Source organism: Drosophila suzukii, chromosome 3 (genome assembly GCF_043229965.1).
Source record: "Drosophila suzukii chromosome 3, CBGP_Dsuzu_IsoJpt1.0, whole genome shotgun sequence".
In the NCBI taxonomy this organism is placed as follows: domain Eukaryota; kingdom Metazoa; phylum Arthropoda; class Insecta; order Diptera; family Drosophilidae; genus Drosophila; species Drosophila suzukii.
This window is the reverse complement of record NC_092082.1, coordinates 84,245,820-84,262,202: the sequence shown is the minus strand read 5'-3', so window position 1 is coordinate 84,262,202 and position 16,383 is coordinate 84,245,820. Positions and strand designations below refer to the sequence as shown.

Genomic DNA, 16,383 nt, shown 5'->3' with positions numbered 1-16,383 from the left:
CGTTGCGTAAAAGTTTTTCCCAGCTACTTCGTTATGGTTTTTGTTGTTAACGCCCAATCGTGTTTGTTTAGCTTATCTTTTTGGGCTGCTGACAGTTTTTGTTTTCGCAAGTCTTTAGGACTAGCCTGCGGTGGAAAATGTGAAAATAAAAATATTTGTAAATAGGACTGCAAGGGAGATTCGAGCCAAAGTAAACGGGCGTTTTTAGCCATGGCTTAACCACGCCTCTAACTTGGGCTTTTTTGTCCCAAAGAAATGCTTTCACCATGGGGTGTTGGCCATTCTTTTTTTGGCATCTTCTTCAGTATCTCTGCCCATCCATTGTCGTGTATATGCAGGCTGAAAATCATTAGAGAATCGCGCTTTCCCTTTGTCCGGTTGTGGATATCTTTCTGATTTTTTTCTCCCCGTCTGGACACGCCCTGGCTTTTTCCGATGATCTCCTCCCCTTTGGTGTACGGCAATTGGCGTTTGGGCCTCAGTCGAGTGGAAAATTGCTAATGGCCAAGCCAGAGACCCTCAGCAACAACAACACAAAGTATTTCAAAAAACAAAAAAAAAAACGGAGGGAGAATAAAAAACCAAACTGTGACTTCTTGCAAATGGCCGCTGTGATTTTAATTAAAAGTCCTGCGGGGGCAAAAGTCACAGTCACAGGGGACAATCGACGTTTGGCCAAAAGTCAAAGTTGACTTGATTTTTAAAGTCCTTTTAATTGCCCTCGAAAGCGGGCAATGAAAAATGCGCAAAATAAAACGAGACTCGTAAATTTATACATTGCTCAATCAAGTGTAACGATTGCATTGCAAGTGCAAAAGAGAGAGAAAAGTTTGGAAAATCACTGTAAATATTTCCCCAACATAAATATTGAATATTTTCCGTTCTGTATATTGAACTTTCAGCCCTCACTCTACTCACACAGAGAGAGCTTGGTCAAACAAATCGTTAACAATTGCAGGTCATAGGGTGATGGCAGATTGGAATCAAATCAACACTTTCCGCTTGATTAGAGCAATATGGAAATTTCATATTTGACCGCTGTCGGTTCGGGGGCAATTAGAAAATATTGTTCAAATGTTTGAAAATCTTTTGTTTTAATTTGTTTTATCGAATTAAAGCCAATGGGGGATTTAGTGCAAATTGCACAAATAAAAATTCAGGTCACACTGTGCGTATACTTTATGTAAAATCACTCATACGCCTGGCTGTCACTTTTTTCCATATTGCTCTTTTCTAAGATTTAAACAGTAATTAATGAACCGATAACCGTTGTCATTAGAAAGCATAAATGAATTGCCATTTCTGTACACGCTCCTCTTCTGTCTGTGTGCTTAATTAATGTTTACCCCTCACCCATGTCGCAATAAATTATTGATCGCCCTGATGACCTGACCTCTGCCCATGTCTATCCACAACCCCCTTATCCACTTGGCCCGCATGCCAAATGACAATTTGAGTTATTAGTGCCACATTCATATATCACGATTGTGTCTGTGGGAATGGATTGGCATTTTAATTGCCACCGACACATTCAAGTGCCGTTTAATGTTGATCCCAGCTAAATGGTTTCATGATTTAGATGGATTCCCATGTAAGTTTATACCGAAAATGCATTAGATACTGGCACAAATCATTATATATTTAGACTTGCAGTAAGTGTTTCTTGTCACTCACCTTTCTTTTTTTGACGCGTCCAAATTCCAGATTAAATATGATAAATGTGAATTTAGGTTTCGATGACATTGATACAGGATTGATTGGTTTTTCCGTGAAAATCTTGAATTCCTAATAATCCCTGGGGTGTCAATTGCAAAATCACTTATCAAAGTTCGCTTTGTGATACATTTTTAATTTACTTGACGACAGCACTTGCAAGTTGACACACTGACTATAAATCTGGCAACGATTATTCCTTTGTGCTGTCCAAAAAATTACCAAGCCCCACTCTCTTTCTCTACGAAACTTTGTCCTCGTTGTGATTTGGCATGCATTCAAAAAGTTTTACACGATACAAAAGCATTTTGTTCTTGCCTGCCAACTGACATTGAAAAAAGACGCATATAACGGATGGCAATCAACGCTGCAATTATGTAAGTGTATGCGTTTGAACTTGTGTGTGTGTGCGGGCTGTCGCCTGTATATTGAACTTGCATGCTGACCTTAGCCTGCTTTTCAGCCACATTTCAGCTGCTTAGTCATTTTGGCACCAGGAGTACAGGGGAAATTCTATGGACTTGATTTTTATAGAATTCACAAAAATTTTTGTTTCACAAAAAGATTTACTTATACATAGCAAACAACAAAGATTTTGATTTACAGCCCTGTCTAAAAGTATGCAATAATATATTTTCATCGAAGTAGTACAACTATTTCGCTTAGAAAGGCGTATATTTTTTATTCAATGCATACTTTTAGGCACTTTAAATTTTATTTAAAAGTGATTTTAAAATAATAGTGGTTGAATATTTAAATGTAGTACCTATAATCTAAAAGATTTTATATAAACTTTTTAATAAGACCATTTTTATGAAATGTTATTTTAGTTATATGATCTTTGTGGTGGAAATTATTAATTATAGTTGATTGATAGGTTGAGTAAAGTGAACATTTAAATAAGAATATAATTTGTATCAAAACAATACAACTTAAAGTGGTTCTACTGTACCTTGAAACTACTGCATGGCAAATGTGTTGCATATTTTTCGGCTCCCCTCGCACATGCAGTCCCCCTGATCCCGCCCTCTCTTCCCAGCCCTCATCCATGGCCACATCAGCATCGGCTTTAGCTATAGCTTTTGCTATAGCTTTACCATCGGCAGCGGCTTCAAAGTCGCGTTCAACGTCAAGTGGCCCACTCGGCATTCCACTTGAAGCGTAATGAAAGCATTTTTGCCACTAACACATGTGAAGAGCCAGTCGACCAGAAAGTGAGAGAGGGATAGAGTGTGCGAATGAGACGGTATATCAGAAATAGAGAGAGACGGGAACAGAGACGACAGCACTTGCTTAGCTTTAGTGTGTGCGACATCAGATTGACACTTGTCAAAATCATTTCTGTCTACACTATAGCACATTTTTGCCCAAAGGCTGCAAAAAAAAAATAGCAGGTTAAAGGGAAAATTAGCCTAGGGTCCCAAATAATACAGAATTTTCCCAGTTTCGGCCCCAAACCTTTTTCACAGTCCTTCTGCCCAAACTCGATTACACAAAAGTTCAAGATCTGTGTAATTCCATTAAGATTTCTGTCTCATTGCACAGCAGTGTCAAGTTCATTTGTTTCCACAGACTCTGCAGGTTGTGTGCCACCTGGCTGCCCAAGAACAATAAAACACATTAACACCTATTAGAGGGCTGCGAGGGTTGAGTTTTGGGGTGAAAGGGGAGTGAAAGGGCTCCTGGTCATTGTGCGAATGGGAACATAAATAAAAGCGACTGTCTGCCAAGTTATGAATAATAATGACAACAACAATGAAAGCAGCAGGGAGAGAACAGGAAAGCCAAGCTAAACTGCTTTAACTACGCACAGATGTGGTCAAGAGTATAGGTTTTTCAAAAAATCTAAAAAAGAGTTTTTAAAAGTAATAAGGATATAAAGACGTTATCTCAAATCGATTGCACAAAAAAATTTCTTCTTTCAATAAAATCTAGCCAATACTAACTTAAAAATAAAAAATACAAACGTAAGATATGTTTTTATCTTGAAATCTTGTTCTTTTTAATAAAATAGGGGAAGGTTCACTTTATTCTGGGCTATAAAGATGTGTTGAAAGACTATTGGCTTAATATTTTATAAATCCTATTATCTTGCCCTCCTCTGTACTTTTGCCTACATGTGCGCAATGGTAATTAAGGATTTGGTCTTTGCCAAGGCAGTCCAGTTAAAATGGCCCGCCGCTTTGGGCCATTTTTATGGTCATTGTGCAATGGAATGGAAGGACTAAAAAGGGAAAAAAAGAGGCAGAATCCTGCCGAGACAAAACCACACCTGGCTTTGTACCTGATTCTGGGTTCGGGAAAATGGCAAACAGGACATGGCCGCAGATAAGACCTGGTCTCAGTATGTGTGTGCTTACAAATCTCTGCGCTAATTAAAAGTCATTAGAGTGTGGTATAATTGCAGCCAAATGAAATGGTCAGGGCAAAAGCCGTTTAACCTCAGATAAATCAGTTGGAACTTAAAGTTGATCCAAGGCGATAATATACCTTATCTGATTGCGAATTTCTTTTTTTTTTCTTTACAGGTAAGCAACTATTGAAACATGAAAGTGAATAGCCAGCAAAGGTGTAAGTAGTCGTTTTTTTTACCTGTTATAATGCAAATCCGACTAATGAACAGGGACTAAAAGTTCAGAAAGAGCATTTTGCTGGCTCGTGAATATTTTACCAGGCAGTTTCATTAGCACTTAAGCCTCTCTTCAGCTCGAGTGTCCTGTGTCTCCGCGCTGCGGTTTCCATAAAATATTAATCGGTTCGAGCCGCATTACAGATGCAAATGCAAAGCGAATGAATAAATGATGGTCGAGTGTGCGAGAATTATTAGAGGGAATTCGGGGCACTAAGTGTTTGCCCGAAAGTTGCGATCGAATCGCGCGCGCACAGTTCGTTTCTTCATAAATTTCAGCCTCATGAAATATGCAAGTGCCAAGCTGGCATGAAAATGGCGGAGCTTCCGCTGCAGCCGCTCATCCTGTCCCGCCCAGGATGGTCCCGCCTTATCCTATTATCTCTGGCCAAGTTATTTTTTATTATTTCTTCTTTTTTTTTGTTAAATCTCCCCTCCTGCTGTCCTCCTGCTGTTTTGTTTAAATTGTCAGTTTGCACGCAAAACGCCGTAGTTCCGGCCAGTGTTCATTTCGCTGACTTGGCCTGCAAATTACAGCCAACTTTTGTTCCTGCCATTTCCACGCGCCGCTCTCTTGGCTTTTTAAGCTCGCTGGGAAATATCTATTCATGGCAAATATTTTTCAACAATTTTTTAATAAACTTGCCTAGCTGGCGGGTTGGATTTTTTTTGGCGTTTTGGCATACTTGTTTATTTTACAGCGATTTTATATTAGTTTTTCATATGAAACGGATATTTGTACTTGACGATTTTAGGAGGGTTCCCTACAGCTATTTGTAAATTTATTGGATTGGTTTTTTATATTCTTTAATTGTGAATGAGTACGGGAATGTTATGCATTGTATTTTAAATAAATAATAAACATACAAAGAATTTTCAGAATTTTGTTTGATTAAAAAATATTTCTAGGTTTTCAGCCGCTGAATTGATATAAGTTCTTTCCACGTGTCTTCCATTTTGTGTTCCACATCAAAGTCTTGTACATTTTGGCACTTTATCTTCCGCACACTGAGACACGCAAAGGCCCCCCACAACACTTTATTATTTACTGCCATAATCATTTTAATGGCAACAAGACAAGCCAAGCAATGATAATAACGAACACAGCACGATAATCATATTTATTAACATTTTAACTTAATCAGCATGGTGCCATGTAGGGCTTTTGATGTATGCTCGATGGGGAGGAAAAGCAAAGGTCCAAATCAGTCAGGTGTTGTTGTCAAGTCGTGAGTTTCCAGTTTCAAACATTTTAATTCAAATTTTATTCAGCTTCCACTCAGTTAAGTGCAATATTTTCACCCAAACATGTGTTGGCAATTTTGTTTTTTTCTCTTTTTCATCCGCCACAATCTTCTTGTTTGTCATGCTGTCTTGACATTAGGTTTGTCATTTGAAATTTACAGATAAGAAAGTTTCGTCAACGTTATGAGAATTTTCGGTGGGGTAGGAGCAAGAACGAAGCTTTTCCTGCAAAAGGCATTCATCATCCATCATTTCGGGGCCCCAGTGAAACTGCAACTGCTGCTGTGAACGAGACAAGCACTAAACGTATGAAACATTTTCATTTAATTGAAACAAATGCGTGCTGCGTATCAATTGAGGCAAATGTGTGGGTTCTTTTTCTCGGATAGGACAACTAAAGAGCAATAAAAACTAAATGGCAACCAAATGGGTTGAACTAGTATGTGGGTGTCACTGAAACCATTTACCAAATGAGCAACAGAGATGGCAATTGTTTCAGGTGCCGCCGTCAATGGGGCACAGAAAAAAAAACCGAAATACAAATAATAAAAAACGCTCTATTTGCCACCCCTAAATATGGTGCCAAGTGATATTAAAATCCATGTAAATTACACACAATCATCGTTGTGCTTACGTCTGCATGTGTGCTAGCGTGCCATAAAATGACACCAAACACGAGCATTCCGCTAGACCTTTTATGGCCTGACCACAACGCCAACGTTTGACACAATCGTTACATTGGATACGTAGATATAGTACCGCAGATAATGCCAGCGACGTGCTCTCTTCGAAGTACAAGTGTACCGGCCACATGGATACTATATACGGTCGTATATGCCGTAATCATAGATTAGAGGATGCCCCATAATGGAGACTAAAGTAAAGCCAAATGGGATACATGATACATGCGATTAGACCACACGCACGATGGATGTAATCGTAGACTACATCCTGTGAACGTACTATAGTACTATAACTAAAGATAACATGGATAATTATAAGCTTCTCAAAACAAAACACAAGCTTAACATTATCCAAATTATTACTTTTATATCTTTGCCTTTTGTTTTGGTACTTTGTAACTTTTTCTAAATTTATTTTTTATTTTTTCTATCTTCTATAAACTTTAAACGTTTCTTTATGTTTTGACCTCTTAAAATTAAAAATTCAATGGTTTGAAGTTTTGTTTCATTTATTTATTTCTCTGTTTAACTTTGATAACCACCGGAAAAGGGTGTGTTGTACTGGGGCTTGTTGTTGCTGCTGCCGGTTTGGGTGTACCAAATGCTTTGAGGTTTCTGAGCTGAAATAACGCCCGATTCGCCGGCAGGACCTCGAGGACCCCTTGGCCCCGGAGGTCCAGATGGACCCCGAGGACCCGGTGGACCAGGTGGACCAGGAGGACCGGGCACTGGAATGGGAATGTAGGCAGTGGCAGGTGGCAAAGGCTCCTCCTTCTCGGCGGCATTGTTGTCTCCTCCAAGATTTGTGGGCAGCAGATTCAGACCAGGAAAATTAAAGCCCGTCTGTCCCTGGACATTGAAACCCAATTGGACACGGGGCACCATTACGAAAGATAGAGCATTTCCTTGGTTTTGGTTATTGGCATTCTTGTTGGAGATTATCTGAGGACTGTAGGCCACGGGATAGGCAGCCACTTGGGGAACCACGTACTTCACATTCTGATCATTGACCATGGGAATGGCATTCGAGTAGAGGTAATCGGGCACCTTGCGACTGTCCTTATCCGGTTCGGAATCCGATACATCCTCCCTGATCTGCGGCTCATGAAAGGTGGGCTCCTGGTCATCGGATCTAGCCATCGACTCTCCAGGGGAGTAGATCAGAATTTGAGGGCCCATTGGTTCCTCCATATCCACATCCAAACCACTGCGTCCAGATCCAAGAACTCTTCGCAGGTTGGGAATACGCGCCTGACTGCCACAAACCAGGCCTAAGATCACTGGATGTATACATAAGGATATTTATAAGTATTCTGGCAGATATGTTGGAAATCTCTTTGTTCTTACCCAATATTTGCACTCTGCGATTCATTTTAGTCGACTGTTGATTCTTCAATTTCGGCCAGCCACTTTTATACCCAAGTCTTTCTCTAAGATAAGATCTGCAGAAAGGTTCTTGGTAATAGACAAGTTCAGTCACCTTTTTCCCATCTCGTTGGTAATCAATTTTAACTGCCCAGTTTATGTGGGTCAGCGTGCTAAACTGGTTCGGTTAATCTGGGGATCTTAGGCATTTAGTCATTGGGTGCGGCTTTGCAAAACAAACAATCTTTTAGGGTTTAATATATTACAATTACTTTTTTACATGCTGGTGTTTTGGGTCAAGCATTTTACATTATAACTTATGGGCACCAAAAAAAATAATAAAAGATCTTGTATTTTATAGTTGATTAAAGATAGTTCGCTTTAAAAATTAGCTGATGCTTAAATATCTTTCTCCTTAGCAATATATTTATAAATTCCATATAATTACCCAACCCTTGTTGCATTCCCATCCTTTTTTTTTTGTTTTCCATTTCCTACTTTAAAAAACATTCATATTCATCAGTCAGACGTGGGCAGCCCAAACAATGGAATGCAAGAGTGCAGAAAACCCAGTATATAGTACATATATGTAGTAAAAATAGTTTGTCGCACGAGAACGAAATTGAAAGTTCAGCATGAAACATTTTGGAATAGAAACCGGGCAGGGGTTTAATTGAATTAAATCAAAAACAACTGCCATGCGAACCCCTTCAGCGTTGCGATGTACATATATGTTTCTGCTTGCTGCTGCTTAGCTGGCTGTGCTGATCCGATTGAATTGAAGCACCCGCATCCGCATTTGGGGTCGCATAGAACATTTTGGTTTCGGAATTCAGATTTTTAGATCTCCGGATCTCCGGTGGATCGAATGGTCAAAGCAGTTCAGCCAGTTGCGCCGTGGCGAGCGCTTCGTTGGCGGCTCCCGAGCGAAAGGATCGCAACTCGGGAGTCCTGAAACAAATCGGTGTTCGCGACAAACAAAATCCGTATATCATGGCGGTACTTTGGTGGCCGCTTTTCGTGGTGGTAGTTCTGATCTTACCGCCCAGTTACCACCTGGCCACGCCCTCCAGTGGCAACGGTCAGTTGCGCCGCCTTTGGCTGCAGGATCATTGCAGTGCGGGCATTTGTACGAATGTGGTGATCGGTCGCAGTGACTATGTGATCCTATCGCAGTCACCCATTTCGGGCACCACAATGCTGACCTTTCTGAACTCGAGCATTGCCAAGATACCGCACCTGTTGTTCGATACTTTTCCGGATCTGCAAGTGCTGCGCATGGAGAACTGTTCGCTGGAGACCTTCGAGAAACCGCAATTCGAGGGTGCCAGTAATCTGATGAGCTTGTATTTGGGACACAATCACTTGAAGGATATACCCAAGAATATATTCTTGGGTGCCGATAATTTGGCCACCTTGTACCTGCAGGGAAATCAGTTGAAGCAGTTGGGAAATCACAGTTTCCATGCCTTGAAAGAGGTGAAGGAACTCTCACTGGAGGAAAATCAATTGGAGCAGATATCTCTCGGAGTTTTCACTGGCATGCGAAAGCTTTTGGTTCTAAATTTAGCTGGCAATCGATTGGAGGCTCTGCCAAGAGGCATCTTTGATCGGAATTTGAATCTTACCAAATTGAATCTGGCCAGGAATCGGTTTACCGCCTTCGAATCGGAACTTTTGAAGCTACAGCCCGTTTTCACTCAGCTGGATATTTCTGGAAATATCTTCCAAGAGCTGACTTTAAACTTCAGTTCGCTGGACGTGGCCATAGCTCATAGTTGCGATTTGAGGAGGTTAACCGTTTACGGAGTGGTTCATGAACTCGATTTACATAATAACTCGCTGAGGGAAATGCCGCACATTCCGCTGGCCGCCAATGTGAGCAGTTTGGATTTGTCGCAAAATCCATTGGGGAATCTTCAGGGAAATCCCCTGCGGAGATTCACCTCTTTGCTGCGTTTAAATCTTTCGACGACCAGTGCCCACGAGCTACCCGAGGGATTGTTCAAGAAACAGGGCCATCTGCAGATGCTGGATATATCGGGAAATTCCATATACTCGTTGAAGATCACAATCTTCGACAGTTTGAAGGCGCTGCAGTATTTCTACTTTCAGCAGAACAACTGGAACTGCGATTTCTTGCAACTGCTAATGAGTTCGTTTGTCAAACGCAAGGATATATTCTTTATGGAAGACATTACTGCTCCGGAACTGGTTGACGATTATGTGGATGGCATTGCCTGTTGGTATGAGAGCGATAAGCAGTCTAAGAAGTGTGAATCTGGTGGATCGGATGCTGCCATGGAGCTATCGGTGGTGCGAAATGAGATCAAGACCTTCACTGAGTTGGTGGAGAAGAAGTTCATCAAGGTCTATCGCATGTTGGAGGAGCTAAAAATGAAGCTATAACCGGAATCGGATTAAACTCTAACCATATTTATCAAAACATATTTAACCTACATATTTAACCAACTATATAATCATATATTATAACCGTATTTTAAGTTATTTGACACACGAAAGCAACGAATGGATATTTTAAGATATTTTACTAGAACCAATAAAGCACCACTTGGAACTCTAGGTAAAATTTTATGTGTTTGTATTAAAAAATAGCTAGCAGCTCAAATTAAAATGACTATAGCGATTTAATCTATGGCATATAATAAATCGGAAGATTATATTTAATTCTTCCTGGCCTCTTCAAAAGCCCATTAATATTCTCTGCTTTCTAATAACCACATTATAAAACTCTCGTTTTTTCCATTTCATTATCAGTTTCGCTCTGTCGAAAATGTTTTCCGCCGCACATATTTAAAATTCCTTTGTGCATAAACGTGAAAACAGTTTATCAGACGATAAATCCCAGGCTTCATGACCAGCTCAAAAATCGCATTAAAAAAAATTCGCTAACGCTCAATTTAATGCCATAAATATTTTATGCAAAACACAAGCGTGCGAGTCAGAAAAAATATTTATGGCATAACAAAATATTTTTTATTAAATGAATCTTATCGTGCACAGAGGAGACAGACGCACTTGAAAACCGACAAAACTTAATTAAATGCAGGCACCCAGGGATGCCCACAAATAAACACACGCCAATGGAATTTTTTATACGGTCTGGCAGCGTCAATTGAACATTGCAATGATAATAATAAATACATTTTGTAAATATTTTTTTCCCCGGGACTATTTAAGAGTTTGTTCGGAACTGTGGCAAATAAACAAACACACTCGTCGCACATGGGAATACCATTAAAATATGGCTTACAGTTGATTGGGCTGAAAAGTGCGGCAGGCAAATTTTTTGCCAACTGCCACCAGATATCAAGTTGTGGGCACATATTTGTGGAAATAAATGTTGGTTGAAAACTTGGCGGACATTGCCAGGCGATAGTGCGGGATTTATGATGATTTATAGATGAAGTAACCTTTTCGTTATCGAACCTATTCCGTTTCGTGACCGGAAAAGAGCATTTCCAATGAGCATAATTTGCATTTTCAATGCTTTCCGTCTGCCATTTCGTTTTTTGGCCCAATCACAAGCGATAGAAGCTTCTATGCAAAAAAGGCTGGGTAAGATGAAAGGCGCCATAAAGTATGCAGCAGTACATTTTAAAGCTTAAGCCATTAAGGCACAGAGTCCTATGATCCCATCTCCCTCTATTGTGTGCTCTCTGCGCTTCTTCCTCTCTCGCCCTCTCTGTCGCTCTAAGAGTCTTACTACGCTTGTAAGCAACTTCCGTTTCCGTTATCCGACGCGTCGTTTGTTCTGCCATTGTTGCCATTGCTACTGCCGCTGTTGCTTCCTTTCATCTTTCCCCTGGATTGCCGTAACGTGAGTTTACACTGTCATAAGTGGCATTTCAAATTTAGATGTTTATAAAAAGAATCCTATTTCAGCAAATTACACGTATGTACATTTTAAACATTTAAATCCGTGGTACACTGTGCATGTGGCGGAAGAGCGTAAGCAGATAAAAATAATTCTTAGTTTTTAAAGAAACATACTTAAAGTTTGTATACTGTGCATGTGGCGGGAGAGCGCGGACAAAGAAAAGAATCATTTCTCATGGAATCATGACAACAATTTGCTACAATAAAATATTAGATTTGAAATGAATAATATTTTAGCTAAAATCAGGACTAAAGGTCCGATTTTTTTGAGTGTGTGGCTTCCATATATTTTTCTCTGTGTAACAACGTTAACGTGCTAGCTTTGTGCAACATATGCAGTACACTCTTGATGGCCCTCCACCTCGGTTCGCCTGACTTTGTCTTGTCTTCGGCTCAAATGCTTTTTGGCCAAGTTTATGAAATTGTTGTTTGCAGCTTGTTGCTAATGTTGTTGCTGCTGCTGTTGCTGTTCCGATGCCGCAACTCATTAAGAAAACAAAAGCAAAGTACAAAAGTTGCTCGTTACCTACCACCACCACCACCACCACTTTGTTGTAATTAAGTTGACTTTATTACCCAACAATGTTGTACAAATGCATTTAGCCTTAGTTTTTAGTGCTTTCGAGGTTACCCGCTGGAACCTTAATCGAACTTTCGACCTACTGGAATATTCATTATTTTATGTTGCAATTTTCTTATTACCTTTATTATGGGAAGAGGTGGGCCAGCTGTTGAAGCAAAAGTTTGGCCCAAACTTTGGTTAATGGGTCAAGGTAATCAAATGGGGTGGAGGGGTATCCTATCCCATTTCCTGTCCATCATTCTGTTTATCCTTTGCAACTCTTACTTTCTATATTGTATGTCTGCTTTTTCGCCCACCTCATTTACTTAATTTCCTGGCTGTGCTCACGTATCTTCACTCAAATTCCCTTTACGTGCCACAAGTGAAATGCGTGCTTATTTGATTTGTTCAAGTGGCTGCCGCCGCCGCTGCCACAAAAACGAACAGATAAACATACGTGTGCTCTAGGGACTCGTTATATTTGCATGCGCTCCACTTGCCAATTTAATTTTGCCAATTTTATTTCACATTATAAGCCAGCAAATCATTCAATTGCTTTTTTCCCATTAGCCATAAACAATGCACACGCTCCGCTGCAATTATGTGCGCAATTAGGCGTTGAGGCTAATTTTTATCAAATTTCTCGTTGTCCGAGGTTCACACAAACACAAAAATTATATGTAGGGAGATGGCCGGCAGCCGGCTCATAAATAAAGCTTAATGGCAAAAACAGTTGGTCAGCCTCCGGGCCCAGTAAGAGGAGTAAAAAGGGGGTGTGGCAGGTTGGCTGCCTCAGGGGGTGGCATTAAATTAAAAATGCGGAAGTTGGAAAAAGGGTGGGGAGTAAAAAATATGTTGCCTACTTTTGTGGGCTGTGCATAATTGGGCAGCATGAATAATATACGAGCGAGTGTTTTGTGTGTGTGTGTACGAGTGCGTAAGTGTGTGCGTGAGTTGCTAGTTTGGTAAACGAGGCGTATGCACAACATGCGTTTGCATAAATTCACGCTTAATTAGGTCTCCCTTCCTCACGCCTCTCTGTCTCTTTCACTCTTACCAACAGGCGACCAAGCAAGTTGTAATGCTTCTAATTAGCGGTTGCCGAACGGGCTCAAATTTAATTTAATGGAATATGTGCAAACATATAACTGCCAAATCTACATGTACAAGGGCGGTCCAATTTTAAAGTTTAAAAAAATTTCCAAATCAAATTTTAGTGTTGTATCTGAGAGGTTTTAGAGCCACTGGTGAATGGGTCTTAAAGTATGCTTTAAAAAGTAACTTTCATTTGGAGTTAATCAATGGTACTTTCTAATTTAAAATATAGTATTGCCTACTTTTCGACACCTTTCAAATTAAATTAATTTATCAGTTCTGTAACTTTAACCTGGGATGTGCACCAAATAATTCCCCTTGGCTAATTCTAAATCAAATTTTAGGTTTTAGAACGACTTTTAAATGGGCGTAAAAGTATGCTTTAAATAAAATCTTATTTTTGAGTTAGCCAATGGAATTTTCCAATTCAAAATATAGTGTTGCCTACTTTTAGACACCTTTCAAATTAATTTAATGTATCAGCACTATAACTTTCACCAGAGCTGTGTTTCCTTGCAGCAAAATAATTCCCCTTGGCTAATTGGAGAACAAAAAATATAATCCCGCACAAATTCAATTTCATTCGCCATCCATTGTTCGTGTGTTGTTTGCGTTTTGCTACCATTATTAACTGGCTTTTTGGCGCAATTAAGCTGCCTGGCCCCCCTTTCTCCGGCCATGAGCCCCCGAAAACATACCTGGTTGGCAAACGCGTACGTGTCTTTAGAGCAGTTACGTTTAATTTGCAGCAGGAGCTGCTGGAAGGCAGGAAAAGCTGCAGGAAGGCTGGAGCAACAGGAACCGAAAGCGGAAAGTTACCAAGTATTTGACTGCTAATGCACGCACGTTTCATCCTCGCCGGAGCACCGAGTGGTTTCCTGTTTGTGTGTCGGTGTGTGCCCGTTGTGTTTTACAACTTTTAACCAAATTGTTTAACTAAGTAGTAAAAGCGCATAAAAGCACGTAAGACAAATGTACACAAAACGGCGAAAAGAAACATAAATTCAGGAAGAAAGTAGTTAAAATGAGTGGATACAAAACGGAAAGTTTGCGCAATGAATCATTATTTTATGGTTCCTTAATAAATAACTTTAAATAAGAGAAGTTTCTGTAATATTTTAAGGTTTTTGATGATTTCTTATCAGAAATTTACCAGATAATTTCAACATCGAAGAAAACACATTCAAACTCCTGTGATAAGGTACTCCTATATCCACTTTAAAAATGAAAGAATTTCCGATTCTTTCGTTAAGCAGAAAATTCAAATTGAATGATTCATGCAAATAAACCTAGTAATTGAGCTCTAAACAAGGAACGAAAGCACGCCAAGAGAAATGACAGGGATTCTGGAATCTCAACCAGCTATTTGAATCTCCATTTACCATTGCATTTAGTTTTCCCCCTCGGACGAGCAACTGCATTTTACCATGGCCAACTGCAGAGGAGCATTTGTCATTGCAAATTGAATTCAACAGAATAGGGGAGAGGGAGCTAACATGACAAATCATTTGCTTATTATTCCCAGGTCGCTACAGCAGGCTAAAGAGGAAAATGTTATGCATCTGACAGGATGGGGGGGAAAAATCGCCATGGAAAGCCCAGGGAAAACAGAGAAAAAATCAGGAACAGGGAAAGAGATTAGATAATGGTTCGGTTTGGATTTCAGATTTAGCAGGGAACTTTGCTTAAAGCCACGTAACATGATATTGGCAGTTGACCAAGAGGTGGTTTTTTTGGGTGGTTCCTTGCGAACCTTTGGAATCTCCGTTGCCAGTACATGCATTCCACTTCAGTGGACAATGTGCCACCTCCACCTCCGCATTCACCATCCTCACTAACCATCCATTGCATTGAGCGTTACTCGCATGGAATGCGCAGCTGCACAATTTATAGGATATCTGTAGGAGGCCAACCGACTGGGTGTTAAGCGGTGTAAAGGGGTCCTGGCTGATAACAAGCTTACTCTGTATATTCCAGACCCACTCTTCGCCTTCGATGGCGTATAAAATCTTATAAATTGCAAATTGAATTTAACGATAAACATCGTTGGGGGCAGCAGCATTGGGCATTGGGCATCGGGCAGTGGGCATATTGGAGGGATTCGGTTCATCGTTGGCTCACTTACTTCACTTACTCCACTTGTTCGACTGCCAGGACCTGCAATTGATCCTGATTGGGATTGTCTTGTGCTACTTGTGCTTCAGATATACACAAAGCACTTAAGATATTGCAGGATTGGCCATCGAATTGATTGCAATTGATATTAACCCTTTCTGGGCTGCAATTTACACAGGCATTAATTTCTAAATTAAATAAACCAGCTAAGGAAATACACAATTCTTACCTAACAGATAAGATACCTTTAGAAACCCTTACATACATTCTTAAAGTAACTCTCTAACTCAAAATTTTCCCTCTCTCTTTACAGGTAAACACAATCTCAACCTTAACAAATTACCTTGAGTAAATCTTGAAAGACGTAAGAAACGGACAACTATATTTCCCATTCAATCATCATCTGTCTGCCAGACTTCATCATCTGAGCCCTTGTCTAGACTCTCTTAACTCATTTGCCACTCAAAGTCTGGCGGGGGACTGGGGGATTCCCCAGCTACGCATTATGTGTTCAACTTTTACAGCTCCCACATGTAACTTCCTCCTTGCCTCGTCCCCTTGGCCCTCAACTGCCACTACCACTTTGCAATTATGTAGCAGGAAACACAGCTCACAGCCCAAACCCCTCAAAACTTGCTTCATAATTTATAAGTCAGCCGAAAAAATACAAGAGCACAACACAAAAGGTCCAAAGACCAGACAGCGTGGCGACGACAATGACGATGGCAAACGTTTTCCAACAGCTGGAAAAAAGGGGTAACAGCTACAATAAATGGGGAAATACCAAAAATGAATTTTAAGGGAATATAAAATATAAGACTTTGGAATACCTTTGTATTCAGTATCAGGGAAGAAAACAATAATGTTTCTTATGTCTTTCTAGGAGTATAACATGTGGTATACGTAATATTTGAACAATTTAGTATTTATTTGTATTACGTTTTTTAAAGACTGTATATTTATTTAATCATACAAATTATTTATATTAATTTTTTTAAAACACCAAATATTTATCTAAACAATTTTATATATTCATTTTCCTTTTTTAGTTTTTGAATATTTTTAAAAACTACAAT

The 16,383-nt window shown here is 39.9% G+C and overlaps 3 protein-coding genes across 9 annotated transcripts in view; 2 read left to right on the top strand and 1 right to left on the bottom strand.

Annotated features, from left to right (window-relative positions):
* Nucleotides 1-16,383, top strand: part of Fur1 (Furin 1) — a 141,058-nt gene that overhangs the window by 91,873 nt on the left and 32,802 nt on the right. Inside the window, exon 4 of one of the 7 annotated variants that reach the window (XM_070996896.1) lies at nt 15,621-15,674. The exons of the other annotated variants lie outside the window; for them this stretch is intronic. Coding sequence (XP_070852997.1) covers nt 15,621-15,659 — 39 coding nt within the window. The 3' untranslated portion in view covers nt 15,660-15,674. Of the gene's footprint in view, nt 1-15,620; nt 15,675-16,383 lie in introns of those variants that run through there. 7 annotated transcript variants of the gene reach the window in all.
* On the bottom strand, nt 6,765-7,686 carry LOC108012103 (uncharacterized). Its single transcript, XM_017077382.3, has 2 exons — nt 7,618-7,686; nt 6,765-7,550 (listed from the first exon to the last, which is right to left on the bottom strand). The coding sequence occupies exons 1-2, from the start codon at nt 7,640-7,642 to the stop codon at nt 6,796-6,798; spliced, it is 780 nt and encodes a 259-aa protein (XP_016932871.3). The 5' UTR covers nt 7,643-7,686; the 3' UTR covers nt 6,765-6,795.
* alrm (astrocytic leucine-rich repeat molecule) lies at nt 8,505-10,225 on the top strand. Its single transcript, XM_017071665.4, has one exon. It carries the CDS (start codon nt 8,629-8,631, stop codon nt 10,042-10,044), a length of 1,416 nt encoding a protein of 471 aa, XP_016927154.4. The 5' UTR covers nt 8,505-8,628; the 3' UTR covers nt 10,045-10,225.